Below are 19,582 nucleotides of genomic sequence, written 5' to 3'. Positions count from 1 at the left end.
GGGTGTGGCCACTAGTATTAAATTTGAAATTAATTCAGTTGTTGGTTATACTTATACTGGGCATTATACAAAGGTAACGGATGTCTTTCTGTCTTTCTTTATGCTGATAGTTCTATGATTTACGGAGAATCTTTTTATATTTAGGTCCAGTTTAGATTTTATAGGGTAACCTCTTCACCCTCTTTTATGGTGAAGTACTAAGTGACAAGTGGCAAAGCCTCTAGAATATATCAAAGAATCATATAAAGAATTATATTTATATGGGAACAGATATTTTTATTCGTTGTTAATAGTTATTTCTCGCTTTCCGCGGTTTTAGAATATACAATTATAAGATTAAAACCATTTTTTAGCCCCGAAGTGCCGAAGGCTCTGGCTAAAAAAACTGGTTTTATTCTTATGATTGTACATTTTTATATTCGTAGAAAGCTGGATATAATACGATGCTAGACATAGTTTTTTCGTATGGATGAGAACCGGTTCCTATCCACCGGATTCGAATGAATACGAGAAAACAAAATAATAATCCAAAGTTTAGCAAATCAGAATTACCCAGATTTTTGTGATAAAAGCAAGGAATAATAACCGGTTTAGTTAAAATAAATTATTTTTTTGTTCTAAAACATATATTTTTACCCTAAAAATGGCTCAGAAGTTATTGAAATCGGTTAAAAAACTTATGATATTTGATGAAAAAATTGGCTTAAACAATTGGAACTGTTTTTCGAGTACAATCTTCAAATTAATATATTATTCATAGAAATCAATATTTATGAATGGAAGCTTCCTATAAGATAACAACTTAATAAGATCGACCATTTCTAATTTTGCCTCAGATAAAAACCTTTCTCGTATTCATTCGAATCCGGTGGATAAGAACCGGTTCTCATCCATACAAAAAACTATGTCTAGCATCGTATTATATCCAGCTTTCTACGAATATAAAAATGTACAATCATAAGATAAAAACAGTTTTTTTAGCCCGTGCCTTCGGCACCTCGGGGCTAAAAAAACTAGTTCATTCTATACCCGAGAAAAGCTATTTATAATCGATACGAGAAATAACTATTCTACAATTATAATTACTTGTGGCTGCGCCCTTATCATCTAGGGTCGCTGTATTGGAAAAAAGTATAGAACCATCCCTTGACTTAGATCTTATAATAAAATAGCCTAAAACCACTCTTGGACCCATATGAAGATTCCCTATATAAGAGAACTCAATCGTTTCAGTAGCCATCGAAATTTTAAGCTTTAGACAAAAAAAACCTTACTACTTTAGATCATAGGATATTTAGTATCATATGTGTACTATGTAATTTTGTACAATATCAAATTATTAAATTTATATTTATATGGAAACATAAATAGATGAGATTTTAATTATTTTTAACAAAAAAATTGTCACGTTTTGATAACATATCCTATTCTTTTTTAACATTTAATTGACGAATATTATTAACTGTTAAGTGTTGTTGTTATTGTATCAATTAAGTATTTAATTAATATTTTATCAAAAACTTATTAATAAACATAATTTAAATCTATACCTAACTAATATTCTTAAATATATATAGGGATGAAAACATCCATAAAAGCGAAGCTCTAAAGTTAGAAGAAAGTACAAACGAACAACTAATCTTGCTTGAGTTGAGTGTCAGAACTTAATCAGCAGAACCTTAATTTGTGTGTCTTAACAAAATTGAACATAAATTTGTTGGCCAAAATTGCGTAAATACAGGATACAACAAAAGGACATACTTTCATTTTTAGAATTAGAGGATTTTAACATTGTACCTTGTTGTCCTAGGAATCATTAAAAAAGTTTCTGTTAACGATCATAGAGTTGCTCTGCTTCGTCGTACATAATTGTTATAGGATTCATCATGCAAAATTCAAAATCAATGGGATAATTTCAAAACGTCTGAATTTAAGAAAAGAGCTAAAACCGTTACGGACGGACGGACCGACCCTAATTCTAGAAAAGTCCAAGGAATGATTATCAGATGACCTAATTTCTCTACTTTTGTCCAATTTGAAACTTGAATAAAGCAAACATTAGTATCTAATATTCAAACAAGAATGACAACTACCATAACATTTAATTATGTACATAAGTTTCAACTAAATTCGAGGATTTTAGATTTGTTGTACACATTTACACTGATTGCAAAGTATTCTATATCCAATACCTAATGGCATATTATTAAGAAAAGCTGTTGAAATGTTTGTCTTCAAATTTTATATCGACAAAATGATATCAATTAAACACTTTTAGAAAATCATAATCAGATATAAATCTAAGATGGATGAATAGATATATTATTACTTGGATGTTGCAAAAGATTTTCATGTACTCTATTAAAGTGATGCTTGCAGTTGTCTAAATAACAATTTTTTTTCTACCCCCTTTACCCCAACCTCTCCCCTCCTACTGGATGAACGATATGATCAATAAATGAGGGCCCTATGAGCAAGCTAAAGTGACGAAAAATTTTCTCTTGCCAATATATCCACGTGAATCCTATATCCATTGATTAAGAAATATTGATATTCTAAATTTTGTTGTAGACAGGAGTATAATTATCAACCTCCTATCTCAAACAAGTAAATATTTGTATATGAATTGTCAATTATAAACTTTATTAAACTTATTTGATTAACCCATTTTCTCAGATATACTGTCTTTCATATAAAACCTGATAGCATAGGAACAAGAATAAATATATAAGTTTAGATGTATAATCCAGACAACTACGTGGCCCAAGTGGTGGGGACCTTTTCGTCTGCTTACCGCGCTTTTTTAGCGACTCGGTTGTGTTTATACTTCCTACGTTATTGGCATTTATTCTAATGGCTATATAGCTCGTGCCTCCTCTATTTTTCTATTTTATGTAAACAATCTTAATCTGAAACCAAAAAGTTCGTACCTAAGAATTAAAACATAAAAATTATAATACAATATTGTTTTATTAATGAATTATATTGTATAATTTGTCAAATTATATTGCTACAAATTTTAATATGAGTGGGTTAATCTGTTAAGAGCATGTCTGTCTTACAAACAGAAAAAAAATATATAAAAAACATGTTTGTGATAGACAAATTTCTGTAGGATGATTCATTTTTTTCTCTCTTATTAAAACACATTCATTATCAAGAGCACGACAGTTGCGTTTTAAACAGTTTTCTGCGGATAATAAAAAGAATAAAAGGGTCAATTTATGATTCATTGGCTCGGAGGGTTAAAGGCCTGGGCCAATGAAAGAGGAATTAATTCTTTGATTTTATGTTTATTTGCCTAGAAAACTGTGTTTTATACGATAAATAACTTTCAGTAGGTATGGCTTAGATAATTTTAAGTGAATATTAATGAATTCAACTTCCCAGCTGGATTATAGGGAAAACAAAACTTAGAATTTCTGTGCAGTAAATTTATATGTATAAGTAAAATCTTGATATTAATAATAAAGCATTTTTATATAAAACAAAATTTTGCATTTATCATTAAATTTTGGAAAATAAGTTACTTCAATATTTTGAAGTTCATCTTTACCAAGGAGAAAAAACCTTTAAAATGTTGTACTTTTTATATTTAGAATTGTTCTTTCGATTTCAATTTTTGAATGGTTATTCCTTTAACAGTTATGTACGATCTAGAAAGCGTAGCAACTCTATAAAGGTTACCAGAAAGAAAAGCGAAACATGTAAGTAAGTCCTTAACCAGATTCACTCAATAATATTGCAATGAATTTATAAACAATTATTTTCATACCTTTGAATTTATATTCTGTAGTTTTGACTTTTGACACTATACAAGTGTTCATATTAGGTTGCTTTACCGTTTGATTTCAGCGCTTCGCTTTTATGTATGTTGCCATCCTTGTTTAAAATAAAAAATTGTAGTTTTGCCAAATAAAATAACCACCCAGTCCCTGATGAATAAAATTATACTGACCCTATCTATAATACAAAGTAGAACGATGTCTGTCTGTCTGTCCGTCCCTTAAGATCTAGGTAACCACTCAACAGATTTGATTCTACTCTTCAGAGAATATACCTACTGGTCCTGTGGTGGTTTAAGGCTATTTTTGGGGGGTTGTGACACCCCCAACCTCAAAATACGAAAAATCCGAAGCCTCTAGTTTCAAATAAAGTAATATTATTTTTCCTCCTTGTGATTTGGAGTTATAAATATATAGGGCAACTTTTTAACCAGGAAAATCCAGTGCAAGCCTTTAAGTGTGGCATCGCTGTCGCATAAATCCTTATTTATTATACCCTATTTTATAAAGCCAACAAATTAGTAAATGTGTTTATAAATAAATTAGGTACTAGTGTAATTAACAGCCCAATGTCCCCTCCCTCCCTGGTAACAAAAACAAAAACACTTCCTTTATTGCTGCTCTCTCGTAATTAGAAATATACCAATTTAATTAGCGGATTTTAAAGTTTTGCATGCGAATTAGAAACTCCGACGTTTGTGACTCCTGCGTTTGTCCAATTTTGACGTTTTTCCATTCCGACGTTTGTCCTAGAACCTTCACTATTATGACACTTATGCGGAAGCAATATCACTCAGTGATTTTATTGTGCAAATTTTAATAAATATGAGAATCTAAGAAGAGGTTACTGAACTTAGCTTTTTAAAAATAATTAGTACAGCGCAATGATAAAGGAATAATCAAAATGCTGTTGTTTAAATTAATTTGTTTTAGTTTTTTCTTCGCAGTTTTTAAAATTGTCTTTCAAAACAAAGAAAATAAGCTATTAATCATTAAATTCTGATAACTATAAGTGGGGTAAATTGCTTTCAAAAAGGTTCTTCTTAAAAAAACAAAAAAACACTGTATTATGACTTCGAAGCCGATTAATATCCGCTGGATTAGAATCGGTTCTCAGCCATACTTTAAAGTCATATATATCATCGTGTTACAGACAATTTCCCACGAATAATAAAAAAACTGGCTTAATCTTACAATTTTGAATTTTAATATTCGCGGATATCTGTCTATAATAAAATGAGATAAATAACTATTCCTATCACTATCTGATCACTAGGGTGATAATTACTACAAAAACATGGACTTTTTCTAGTTCTAAGAAAAATAAAACATTATGTTCGATTATACAATTAAACAACTGTATAAAAATGTTTAATTTAAATAAACAAAATATTATAAACAATAATGGGTAAAACGTGGACGTGTGATCTAAGGGGGACATTTGTATTGTGTTTTAAATGTATGTACACTAAGGTGGGTAGGGGTAAATGTCCCCCCCCCCCCCAACTCCTTCAAACCCAAGAGTGCCTGCCTGTGGGTAAAAGGGGTGCGTATATGCATTAATAAACAAGGATGACAACATCCATAAAAGCGAAGCACTGACATGGTAGGACAAACAGACATTAACACTTGTGTAGTGTCAGTACTGAATAATCAGAATATAAATGTATAAGATTCCAAGCAAAATTGTAATTAAATTTGTTGAAAAACTGCTTAATACAGGATAATGTTTATGGACATACTTACATTTTTAGGACTTGATTATAGAGTTGCTTCGCTTAAAATATTGTACTTTGTTGTCCCAGGAATCATTATACCAAAAATCAGATCAAACGAATAATTAGATCACATAAAGATTTGTTGTTAAAAAAGTAAAAAAATCAACATATTGAAAATGGACGTACGGACATTCTGGTAATTATTATAGAGTTGCTACGATTTCTAAATCGTACCTAACTACTACAGGAATCACCATGCAAAGTTTGAAATCGATAGAACAATTCTAACATGCCTAAATTAACGAATAAAAGCTATCTTTCTCGGACGGACGGACGTACGGACCGACACTAATTATAGAAAAGCTTCGCTTTTAAAAATATATGTAAAAAATAAAAGCAGGGTAAACTTGAAAAATTATTTGTATGAAATAGATTACCAGTGTGAATGCAAACCCGAACAAAAATGATGTTTACTACACTTCCCAGATATTGGGGTGTTTCACCACAACTGCATACACATATTTCTGTACATGGATGTAGAATATGTCACAGGGAAAATTGTCAATTTAGCTTGCTAACATAGAAATAATTCATTGGTGAGTTCGTTTTTCATAAGGAAAAGTATGAGATAAAGGGAGTAGAAAGGGGGAATCGTTATTTTAGCCCGAAACAAGTTTCACTATATTACCAAACATGAGAATGTGGTGTAACATCTAAGTAAAAATATATCCATTTTTTTGCAGGTTTCACAATGTCATGACCGCATAACAATTTCGGTCATGCATTGACTTCAAGGATTAACAGAAGTCTTAGATCTTAATACATGAGACATCCAACCATTGCCAGGACCAATCAACAACAGGTTTGAATATAGATTTATTGAATTTATTCTATTAGCATGTTCCTGAAAATACAATGATAATTAGTAATCAGATAAACACCAAGAAAATATTTATAAAGTAAAACTATTCATGTTTTTTAAGGCTCTGCAAGTTTTGAAAAGAAACAAAGCTCAATTTTTTTATTCTTTGGTTAAATTCGTTTTATAAAAGAATATCATTTGGCTTAATCAAAATGTAATAATGCAGTTTAATAGGTATATAAATGAATAGACAAAACAAGTTTATGAAATCATAATTATTATTGTTTTCTTTTTACTGGCTTAAAATGCCGTCTGGAAAACCTATCAAAATTTCACACTATTTTGGAAGGTTTGTACGCACCTGAAGTGTTTCATGGTAAAGCCCCTGGCAAACTATCGGATCATTCCACTCTCTGTGACACACAAGAAAGCTCTATATACATCCCACAATATCTTTACTCTGTTTTGTTTTCTCTAAAAGTGACGCCAAGAGTCTTGCGCACAATCAATCGATAACACAACTCATGTAAGGAAAAAAGGGATTAATGGTTAGGAAATTAATTCTGCGCTGGAAAAACTAAAGTTTCCTCGAAAAGAGGATGAGACACACAAAGAATTTGATTTCTGAAATAATCACAATAGCAATTGACAAAAGGGTGGTTGTATCATGCTTATTTCAATGCGGATATTGTATTTTCAGTAGCAAAGATTCTTGATATAATCCACTCTATATCATCAAAATTAATAATTATCTCTAAATGGATGGCAATATCCCTTAGGGTCCCTAGTCGAACTCAGATCCACTCCCCATTATTTTGAAATAAATGAAAAGTAAGGAAAGGAGGGGTTGTTTTACTTTGTTTGTTTATTAGTTTAGGTTGTATTGGGTAAATTCACGATTAGAGATATCAGAATAGATATATATTATACGTGGATATTACAACATAGGGGGAAATGGTCGTCAATTTAGGTTACTAACATAGAACTCATTTATTGATCAGTTCGTTTGTTCAGTAGGACTGGAGGAGGGATAGGGTATAGGGGGTTGATAAGGGGTTTATAGGGGGTATCGTTATTTTAGCCCACTGCGAGTTTCACTTCATAAGAGAACAGAAAAATCTGGTGTAACATTCAAGTAATAATATTTCCATTGTTAACAGTTTCAGTTCTTACGCTTGTTAAACTTGTCTAAATGCGAAAATGATTGAACACTTGACATTATTATTGAGTATGCATATGGCTATAGTAAATATGTGGATATTATGAACCTCATTTATTGGTCAGTTTGTTCATCTAGTAGGAGGAGAGTGGGTGGGTTAAAGGGGTTAGCGTTATTTTAGCCAGCTGCGAGTATTACTTTCTTAGCTAGAGTACATAAAAATGTGGTGCAACATCCAAGTTATAATATATCGATTAGCATGCATATGAAGAAGAATAGACGTACTCTCCTCTCAATCACTTGGGTCCAAAGGTGGGATATGATAAGATTTATGTTTGCACCAGACTAACTTCAGTCTGGGTCACAATGTGGAACAGTCGACACATATCAATACTACTCCTAGTAGGTAGATAATTATCTTTGTTCAGATACATAGTACAAGTATTAAGATATATAAGTTGGAAAGAATTTTAATGTTAGAGGGAGATTTGAAATCTGCATAAAATTTTAAGGCTTTTTATAAAATTCGTTTTTTGTATAATTCTTTATCTAAAAGCGGAAATACAATTTAATTTAATTAATTTTGACATCTGTGATTGGTGGATTGAAAATTATCTTCGCTCTGATAGGAGAAGCTTAAGTGTCGCACATCTTTCAACCAATTAGAGCGCAGGTAGTTTCCAATCCACCTATCATATTGGTCAAAATTTATGAACTTAAATTGTATTTCCGCTTTTAGATAAATAATTATACAAAAAACGAATTTTATAAAAAATCCTTATAATTTGATGCAGATTTCAAATCTCCCTCTAACATTAAAATTCCTTCCAACTTATATATCCTAATAAGTATTTTTCGTTAATATTAGGGAGGGAGGGGACATTGAGCTGTTTATTACACTAGTCTCCAAAGTTTAATAATAACGTATTCTTATTCGTTGGATCAACAACTCTAAGGACTTTTATTGAATTTGGATTGGTCGGTTCATTAAGTTGAGTGAATTATACCTAATAATGAAAACAAGAGTTCTTTTCTATGTATTTTTCTACGAGTTTTGTACAATCAGATCATCATATTTCAATTTCATCTTTTTAAATTCTCCAATATTTCTGTAAAATCGTATTTCTTGACTTTATAAAGCATTTGATGGCAAACACAATAATATTGGCTGTCAAGAATTGCATATATGTAAATTAACCTATTAAGGATTTTTGGCCCGTTAAGATATCGCTAACCCCTGAACCGATTAAGATCTTCAGTTAGGGAAGCATTATATTAGTCCAGTAAGGTGTTAAGTAATTTTATTTCAAGATTTAAGTCTTGGGAGTGTTTCAGGCTATTTTTTCTTGACCCCACCTTAATGATGTTCAGCTTAATTACGAAAACTCTGAAAAACCACGATCTAACGTGTTAAGTTTTTATCCCCATATTTGGACGTTTCATCCTTTTTTATAATATTATTTAAGATGTATAATTGTTACTTAATCTCCCAATTGGCTAAGAGGTCCTTTTTTCGTCTTGTTGCTAACTGTAGAAAAAAGCCCCTAGGGGATAATGTCGCTGCCGCTTGTCAAAGTAAAGAAAAGTCAAAAAATGAATATAAGAAATACGTGGATATATTGACAGAGGAAAATTTGTCGTCAATTTATCTTGCTAATATGAACGTAATTTCTTGGTCAGTTCGTTCATCTTGTAGTAGGTGTGGGTTTGGGGACAAGTGTTTTGATGACTGTTATCTTTATTTTAGCTAGCTGCAAACATCATTTTATTAGAGTACATGAAAATCTGGTGCAACATCTATGAAATATTAATACATAGATTTAACAGAATTTTAAAAATGTTTAGGTTCGTGTGCCCATGGGTATGATGAGGGGTATGAGTATACCTACCAGGAGACAGGTATCCAGACCACAGGAACTATGGATCATGCTCCCACGGCATCCGGCATATCATGGATGTCAACTGTTAGAATTCAGGTAATATCGGTTTTTACATTTTAAGCGAAAAATATTTTAATACATTAAAAATAAACTTAATTAGAAGGTGTGCAAAATTTATGAATAACTTAATCATCCAACTTCAGATGAATATAAGTAGCAAAGCACAAAAAAATCATAGTCGGACAAACGGACAAAGTGAGTTAAAGAACATATGTGCGTACATATGTGACAAAAAGAGAGATTTTATGTATTATAGAAAGTCACGAAACCTTTATACAAAAAAAAACTTTTTTTGTAGCATGACTGACAAACCGACGGACTTATTAAGTTAAATGCTCTTTGATAAGGGGTATCTTCACCCAAAAAATCAGTAGTCTATGTTATATGCCATCTAATAAAATCCAATTTTCCCGTAGCGTTAATTATAGGGTACCTTCGCTACTTATAATTGGAAGTGCAAACGAAGTAATATAGCTTAACCTAATAATTTTTCAAGTACGGCTTCGAAACTGATTAATGTCCGCTAGATTTGAACCGGTTCTCAGGCATACTGAAAAATTATGTATAGCATCGTATTACAGACAATTTTCTACGAATATTTTAATAAAAATCATAAAACTGGATTTAATCTTCTAAATTTTCATTTTAATATCCGCGGAAAGCTGTCTATAATACGATGTGATAATATTAATCTTCTGCTTTTTTCAAGTATCGTGGAAACAAAGCGTATGTAGAGGTATCAGAACTAAAATACAGTCAATATGTAGGAGATTATCCAACAGGTTATATATATCCTTATGTTTAAGTAACTGGATGTCTATCTGACTTTGTGTGCGTCTGTGGGTATTTAGCGAAGGATATCGTTAACTACTAGATCAATATAGCTCTTCTTTACAGTGAAGCTTTCTGATAGGTTATTTTGGGGAAAGGGTACCTCTACCCTCAAAAAGAGTAATTACCCCTGAAAAAATATCCCCCACCAAAAATTTTAAAGAGGAGGGTCGACTAATTTTTCACACTATCCCTAAAATGCACCTAGAGACGTATCCATTTTTGGTTGATAAACTTTATAGCCATTTCTAAAAATTCGCATAGTGTAGAGTTAGTGCATCAGACATAAACTTTGATTCTTTTCTTAATTGTTATTTTTAAATCCAGTTATGCATTTTTACACATTAAAATACATTGATCGGAGCCAAGATGACCTAATTTAAGATTGCATTCAAATTTTTAAAAACAATTTCAAAGTTGATATTGTTGAAAATTTGGAAATTTTGAACTAACAATTGTAACAAACAAAAATAATGGGGTGATCCCCCCCACCCCCCCCCAAAAAAAACTTCAAAAATTTCCTTGTTAATGTCATTTGCGTATTAATTTCCAGCACAAGGGTTTTGCCATACGAGTGTAAACCTTAAGGAGGTAAAAAACAGGGGAAGGCAGGCCTTTCAAATTTTAATATTAAGGGTAGCGTTGACACATCCAAATTTAAATATTTAATATTGAGCAAAATTTAAACTTTGCTTTACAATTACAGAAATACGACCACAAGAATTTTTGTCTTCATGATTTTAAACCAAGAATACATAAATATTAAAATTCATATAGCTTTTTTTTTGTAGATCACAGTATATGGAAGAACAATAATTTTGTGGATCAAAATATTGGAAAAATTCAATATGTCATTAATTATGACAATGATGGAAAGGTAAATTGTTTTGAAACCGATTAATATCCCCTGGATTAGAACCGGTTGTCAGCCATACTGAAAAATCATAAATAGCATCGTATTACAGACAATTTTCCACGAATATTAATATAAAAACCATAAAATTAATTCCAGGTTTGTTAGACCGGGCCTTTGAAACATCAGGGTTGCAAAACTGGATGAATTTTATAAATTTTCCTTTTAATATCCGCAGGAAGCTGTCTATAATACAATGCGATAAATAACCATTAGTAATTTCCAAGAATTGTGTCCGAAATAGCTGATAAAAAAACTAGCAACTTTTTATAAAAGTTTTTTTTATGAGTCAAGAACTTTTGGGTATAGTCCCTTTCGTAACATCGCACCTTAAGGGGCGATCCTTCGTATTTTTCACAGTAGCTTTTCTCCTATTTCTAGCCCCTGAGGGGGGCTCTAACCCTGCGGGTCAATTACCTAACCCTGTGGGGAAATCACCTAAACCAATATAACCTAACCTAACCTAAAATAACCTATAAAAAGCCATTATAAAAATACGACGAATCGCCCCTTATGGGGCGATGTTACGAAAGGAACTATTCCCCAACTTTTTGTTAAAAAATGGGCATCATCCCCGTTGAGATTTTTTACACATGTTGTTAACATGAAACTCATTTATTAGTCAGTTCGTTTACCCAGTCGGAAGGGATTGAATGGGGGTTGGATAGGGGTAACGTTATTTTAGCCCGCTGCGAGTTTTACTTTATTAGAGATCATGAAAATCTGGTGTAACTTCTAAGTAATAATATATCCATTAAATAAGAATATTGTTGCTGTTCAGATAAATTCTGTGTCTCTGCCCAGATCTGCCAGTGTGCAGATGCGTAACCAGTTGAAGGCCCAGGCAGCCATGCTCCAGTGGGAGACCAAGCAGGACAACTCATACTTGGAACGCAGAGAGGTAAGAACAAATGTCAGGATGTCTCTCTGTCTAAGTTTAAGATCTTGCTAACCGCTGGACCAATTTAGTTTCCCTTTACAGTGAAGCAGTAAAGCTTCTTATAGGACAAAAGAAGGTTTATAACTTTTTTGGGGGAGGGTATCTCCACCCTCCAAAATATAATCAACTCTGGATAATAATACCCCCACATTTTTTAAAATAAGTTTTCTTTTTGAAACTAAAATTGAAAGAAGAAGGTCGTCTTACACCTCATCTTTGTCTTTAGTGCCCTTAGAGGAATCAATGGCGTAGCCGCTAGTCCGATATAAAAAGAGCCAAAAAACAGAAAATTTTATTTTCAATTATTTTTGAAATTTCTATGATTAACATATATTGTAGAAACTTCTGCACGGTGACTGCAACGTTCACTACACCATTAACGACGCGGTGACCATGCGTTCCGTCAACCACTTCATGGACTGCAAGGACAGGCCCTTCCGCCGTATTGACGACTGGAGAGGCTGGCGCTGTGACGCTCAATACTTTGACGAGGCGCACGAGTGGGGCGGCAAGTGGACTCCTGGGCGCCAAGATCCAGATCCCTACTCTTCCAAATCCGATGCGTACTACGTCTTTGCTGAGAGAGATGGAAGGCGGTATGTTCAATCGATGGGTGTTGAGGCTGGCGTCGGCACTAGATTCTTTGGCAAGGAAGGTGATTCCAAATTCATCTACACGCGCAGAAATATGGTGGCGACAGATGTGAAGAGTTCAAGTGGAAATATAAATCCAACAGATACAGAAACTTACTCAGATCTTACATATGAGATGGTCAACCATTACGCATGGAACAAGGACAGAAATCTGAAGGATAGCGAGGAAATACTAGACACTGGGTCAATGTTCCTAGGTGACAAGAGTGTATATGTACAAGCTGTCATGAGTGCACTGGATGAAATTGTCAAGAACTTTGATCTGCATGATGCATCTGAGGAAACAGTTAACAAGCTTCATACGTATGGAACAGAGTCGGCTATGTATTATATGATTGCTCTAGATTATGACTCTCTAAAGTCTGTGTACAATGGTCTTGAAGGTGATAGTTCAGAGACAGGTGTAGCCAAAATGAAATTATTCCTTGAATTTTTATCCTCAACAGGTACAACTGCTTCCGCCATGTTTGTCATAGACTGTGTCAGCCAGGGAAAATGCTTTGAAGATTCTCAAAGTTCCGGAAGAGCCCTACTGGGAATTCCCTATCACATAAGAAGACCCAACGTTCAGCTTGTAAATGAAATGAAGAGACTGACATCCCTGTCCAACCAGGAAGAAGCAGTTACCATGGCCCTGCCCTTGGCCATTGCCCATCTGGCTAGAAGAACGTGCGAGCTTGCAGACAAATCTGTAGCAGATCCGGGCTTTACTGCCTGTGTAGACTCCTTGCTTAATCCTATGTCTGATGAGTACTTTGCTAAGCTGATGAGTGCCTCTAGCGACGATGAAAAGATGGAGTATTTGGCTGTGTTGCAGAATATCCGCTGGGGCAAAATATCTGACCTGTTGGAGGATTACCTGAAAAGCAGCACCGACAGTGATGCTGTGAAGGCTGATGCTGTCACAGCTGCAGTTTATTCCACCTATATCAAGCGCAATACAGCTTCCTACTTCCTGCCAATAATAATAAATCCTCTGCATGGCACTGAAACAAGAGCAAATGCTTTGCTTTGTTTCATCCACGGAGATTTTGACATTACCCAGCTGTCAACTGTCGTAACAACCCTGTACGAGGAAAAGAATTTTGAATTTAAAAACTATGCCTACAGCCTGTTTGAAGCATTTTCTGACACACTTAACCCTTGCTTCCAGAAAAAGAAAGATTTAATCAGCTACTATTACAGATACATGAAGCAGGTCAGGTCACATGATATCAATTATGGTTTTGGAATTTCTAAGTTTTATGTGCAAGAGTTTGAATCTACAGGGTATGAAAACACTGGTTCCAATTTTATCAACATTATTGGATCAACCAAATCCCAACTGCCCCTAAAGTTGGGAGTTTGGGTGTCCTCCTCCAATTATGGAAGCTACAGCGGCTCTGTCTTGGGAATTGAATTGAGATTTGAAGGACTATCAAGAACAGTGCTGAAGAAAATACAAAATATTAACGGCAGAGATTGGAAGCTTTCTAATTTAAAACAATTGATGGATGGAATGAATATCATTCTAAAACAAGAGGAGACAGTCAGGGTTGGTATTACAGTCACACTCAAGGGCTCCATCATCATGAGAAGATCCTATTTCAGCCAGGCTGATGAGGCTGATAAAAAGATTACAGAGTTGCTCAATGACCTCCGTGGGCGGGGAGGCAAAAATACTTACAGTATTAACCACCAGAGGGCTCTCACATACGGCATGGAGATCTATGAACAGCCTACTGACGTGGGAACTCCCATGTTCTATGTCAACTCCATGACTACAGTTGTGTCACTTCAGGCCGAGGTCAACAAGGGTCTATCCAAGGGTGTTCTGTTTAGAGAACTTAAGAATGACATTCATATGGTCACAAACGCCAAAGACATCATGTCATTTATGCATGGTTACAACAAGTTCCACTTGTATCAAAGTCGGGCCTACAGCTTGCATGTTCCCCAGGAGCTTGTTGTTGGTATCAACATTGTGAAGCAGGAGCTCAAGATTGAATTTAAGAGGGCAGAGCAGAGCAAACCATTGTTCCTAATCCTTCACGCCCGCACACAGGCAGGTGTAAGAGAACTGGCTGGCGGAAGCACCAAACTGAAGACCTATTGCGCTACCTGTGAAGACGAACACGTGCTTGCCAATGGTGACTCAACCTCTAAGGCTATTGCCGAAGATGATAACTCTGAGTTTGGATACAGACTCTGGGGAGAATACTTTGACTGTGAATCTGACCTTTCAGATGCAAATATTGGAGGCAATGCTGTTTATGCATTCCATCCACAAAATAAGAATCCTCAGACATTCATGACCTCCTTCCTAATGGGTCTTCGCCAGTCGCGCGCGTGGGTGCTGAACTACCCCCGCGCAGAAAAGTGTGGAGCCTACATGCAGTGGTCTCAGTCAACTGTTAATCCTGTGCAGGAGGTGCATTTCAGTGCTCAGCTCACTTTTGATACTGTGGCTAACAAATACTATTATAGAGGTAATATTTTTTTATATTAGCGAAGCTACTTTTTTTTTAGTATGTTTGTATGGCCTTACATAACTCCGTCAAAATTACTTTTGTAGTTAAAGATTAAGCAGCTTATAGTGCCTGATAAAAAGTTACGTATTACAATACAATTGACCAATGATAGGCCAGTATACATTTTACTTCCGGTCAATATAATGTATACTGGCTTATCATTGGTCATTTATATTGTATGACGTCATTTTATTATGCACTATAAGCTGCTTTGTTAAAGATTCTTAACTCTACTCCACACTAAATATATATAAATGTATACTGACCTATCATTGGTCATTTATATTGTATGATGTCATTTTTTATTAGGCACTATAAGCTGCTTCATTAAAGATTATTGACTCTAATCCATACTAAATTATATTTGAATATTTTTAGATTACATTAATATTTACCTACATTTTAATATAATATTTATAAAAAAATTCTAATTTGTTATTTAATTTTACAGGAACTAAGGTTTTGGTAAAATCTCTGATGGAAGTCCAGACTCCAAATGGCAGAAGGAAGCACAAGCTAAACCTCAAGTATGAAACAAGTCCTGGAGGCATCAACAACAAGCTGATGGCTCAATACACAAGGGACGCCAGTGCTGAGATGCCAGAGTATGCTGTCTGCTTCAGCTTTGAAAATGAATACCCTGATCTACCCGACGCTTTCATGAACGGTAATTTGGACGCACAGAAGAGCTACAATGCAGCCCTGAAGGTCAGGTATGGAGAAACAAAGTCATGCTCAGAAGCAACGGGCAAAATTTCAACAAGAATTGCTCATGAGACAACACCCGAGGCAACACAAGAACTCAAGACAAAGGATTACTACAAGACTTGTATGAACGAAAAGAAATCTTCTACATGGAGTTCTAGAACAGCTCTGCCTATTACAGACAGTTGTTGGCTGGCTAATTATGATGCTACCAATGCCAGGAAATATCACTGGGACATCAAATTTGAGGGAGTGTCACCCGAGGTGCGGGCTTACTTTGAGAAGGGAGAAACAGTGTTGAAGACCGCTGTGCTGCCATACTGGGATCTGGATCCCAAGGCGCTGCAACGGACGCTGGACGAGGAGCCAGAGCTGAAGCTGGATATTCTGTTCAAGAAGAAGGACAAGCTGGTGGACATCAAGCTGGAGACAGACAAGGGTGTGTCTGACTTCAAGGATATGCCTGTCAATGTGCCTGTGTATGGTGGACCTTTGTCAAACCTGGAAGTTGATACCTTCGGACTTTTCCTCGCAAGAAATAATCTTATTGGTAAGTTTAGTAACCTTATTTTTAGAGCATTAAATTATTATCTTTACTTTTGAACTTAAAACTAGTTTGGCTTGAAATAAGGGAGGTATAATCAATCTGAAAGTTTCTTTTATTTTGCTTTTACCATTCAGCTGCTCAAAAGGATAATGATTACGACAAAATATGTCAATTATAAGTTTATACATCCATTATTTTGAACAAGGATGATTACATCCATAAGTAGCAAAGCAAAAACATTGATGGTCAAACGGGAGAAGTGATGTTATAGATGTTATCGTTCAGTGGTCATAAAAAAACAGGAAGAAAAAAAAGAATACTTAAGGAGGGTTTTTAAACAAATACTTAAAATCATTAAATTATGTCTTTTGTAGCATGACCGACAGACCGACGCACGAATTAAGTTGTATACTGGATGCTCTTTGTAAAAAAAGCATCTTCCCCAAAAAATCAGCAGTCTACCATGAACAACAGCAGCCGATAAAAACATATTTCTCCGTATCTTTACGGACGAACAGACGTACCGACAAAGATTATTACATATTAGTTTCGCTACAAAAAAAAATAATATAATTATAATAATACTTTAATGTAAATTTTTTAAAATGAATTTTGCATAATTTTTTAGATTGGTGTTTCATAACCAACAGTGGAATGCGAATGTTGGACAACATAACCATTCCCTTTGCCATGGAGCCTAGCTGCTGGACCCTGGTATCAGCTGACTGTGGCCCGGAGCCCAAGTATGCCGTCTTCGTAAAGCCTGCTGGCCCCGCACCACTGCAAGTCAAGGTAAACTGGCAGCAGAGCCAGTGTTAGCGTCTCCAAAAAAGTGGACAAATGTTACAATGATTGGCAGAACTATCCGGAATGACGTCATAATAAAGGGAAAATTACGTCAATCGGCATATTTTGGCCAAACGTTGTAACAGTTGTCAACTTTTTTTGGAGATACAATAAGCTGCTTTTGCAAACTGCAGAGAAAGCAGATGAGGGGGGGGGATGGGGTATCTTTATTTTAGTCAGCTACGAGCATCACTTTATCCGAATGCATGAAAATCTAGTACAGCATCCAAGTAATAATTTACCGATGGGTTTGGTAGGAAAAAATATATTTTTAAATTGTGGCAGGTTTTCCTGGGAGGTCATGAGGTGGAGATGACTCCAGCAAGTTCCAGCAAGGTTTCTGTCAAAGTGAACGGAGGATCATTCGATGTTGCAAACGAGGAAACTCAAGAATATAAATCTGGATCTTCTGAAATATTCAAGTAAGTTTGGTAGTGCATAAAGGACTTTTGTTTATAAGTAACGCAGCAATAACAAGTTTTAGCACGTATTATTAATGTGTTAGGGTTACTGTGCTTATTTTATAAAGCTCTAAAGCTCCTCATAAATATAAACTATAAATCCTTTTGGTTCAAGGAAGGTTTTAGGCTATTGGCTACATCCATATCCCATCTGCTATATAAAAAATAAAACACCCCGATAAAAGTTTATCAAATATAGCGCCTCTAGCCGTAATTTGTCCCCAGGTTAAATGCTTGGGCAAAAGTGAACGTGTAAACTTTGAAATCATTACCAATAAAAATAAAAATAAAACATTTGGAGAGGGAGGAGGGTCAATTTACCCAACCCCCTTATTTGTTTTTGTTTAAAGGGGTTTTTGGTTCACCTCTACTGTACTCTCCCCCAAGAAAACATCACCGGACAAGTAGTTATATTCCCTGGAGGGTAGAGCCAATTGGTTCAGTGGTTACTGAGATCTTAAGATTCAGACGGCAGACAGGCACACAGAAAGACAGACAGACAATCACCGTTCTACTTTGTATTATAGATATAATGTATATTATAAATATTTTTATTTAGATTATCAAACTGGGGAGGAACTATGCTGCTCATGAGTCCAGATGTCGTCTCTGTTCACTTTGATGGAACTTTTGTACAGGTGATTGCTATCCTCTACTACTTCTATACAATTAGTGGTTAAAACGTTTGGACACTAAACCTAAAATAACTAATCAAAACTTCATTTCAGTCCCCAACTTTGGGTTCTAAATAATATGCCGTATGTCCGCTCCTTACTTGGTATCCAACACAGAGACCAGATTTCTTTAAGTTGATTTAAAACCAGTAGTGAACCGTGTTTTATAAAATCCCTTTACAAAATCAATAAGCGTTTTCAAAATTGTTCGCAATTAACAATAAATCATTAATTCCTCAACCAAATTTATTTTCCTAAACGCGAGCAACAGTCTATAAAACAACACGATAATTGAATATATCATTTCGACAAGAATACAAAAATCTCTAAACCTATCAATTTACATCGTGTTATAGACAGCTTTCCGCGGATATTAATCGGTTTCGAAGCCATACTCGAATAGTTATTTTTCGCATCGTATTATAATCAGTTTTCCGCGGATATAAAAATGTACAATTATAAGATTAAAACCAGAACGTGCTAAAAAAACTGCTTTTAATCAAATGATTGTACATTTTAATATGCGTAGAAAACTGTATATATTACGTACGATGATAGACATAATTTTTCAGTATGGTTGAGAACAAGGATGTCCAAGGTAGGGGTAATTTTTATATGAGGGGGTAATCACCACTCTACCCCCCCCCCCCCATCATATAAAAATTACCCCTACCTTGGGCACCGTAGGCACTGTAGGTACCCTCAACCAATTAGGAGGGGGTATTTAACCCCCCCCCCCCCCAAAAAAAAAATGAAAAAAAAACAGTTTTGAGCTTTGGTTATTGTTTTACTTGTTTACATATATTTAGGTTGTTCCAAATCCAATAACTAAAGGCGAGCATTGTGGAGCTTGTGGTAACTATGATGGCAACAAGTTTAATAATATTCTGGACATGAAGGGACAACCAGTTCCAGTACAATGGTTGCCAGAAAATTGGTGCAATTATAATTTGTAATATTTATCCTATCTATAACTATGTAAATATGAATGTAATAGACATGTTTGTATTTTGATAATTGAATATACTTGACAAGTAA

General features: G+C 34.6%; 1 protein-coding gene across 1 annotated transcript; it reads left to right on the top strand.

The window, feature by feature from the left end:
• Positions 1 to 7,842: 7,842 nt before the first annotated feature.
• On the top strand, positions 7,843 to 19,582 carry LOC145316284 (vitellogenin-4-like). Its single transcript, XM_080156710.1, has 11 exons — positions 7,843 to 7,930; positions 9,370 to 9,500; positions 10,174 to 10,246; positions 11,087 to 11,172; positions 11,990 to 12,109; positions 12,488 to 15,269; positions 15,763 to 16,566; positions 17,192 to 17,355; positions 17,695 to 17,831; positions 18,430 to 18,508; positions 19,354 to 19,582. The coding sequence occupies exons 1-11, from the start codon at positions 7,891 to 7,893 to the stop codon at positions 19,498 to 19,500; spliced, it is 4,563 nt and encodes a 1,520-aa protein (XP_080012836.1). The 5' UTR covers positions 7,843 to 7,890; the 3' UTR covers positions 19,501 to 19,582.

Source organism: Acartia tonsa, chromosome 4 (assembly GCF_053477335.1).
Source record: "Acartia tonsa isolate MP-2025a chromosome 4, ASM5347733v1, whole genome shotgun sequence".
NCBI lineage: Eukaryota > Metazoa > Arthropoda > Copepoda > Calanoida > Acartiidae > Acartia > Acartia tonsa.
The sequence above is the reverse complement of the archived record's forward strand: the minus strand, read 5'-3'. Positions and strand labels throughout refer to the sequence as shown.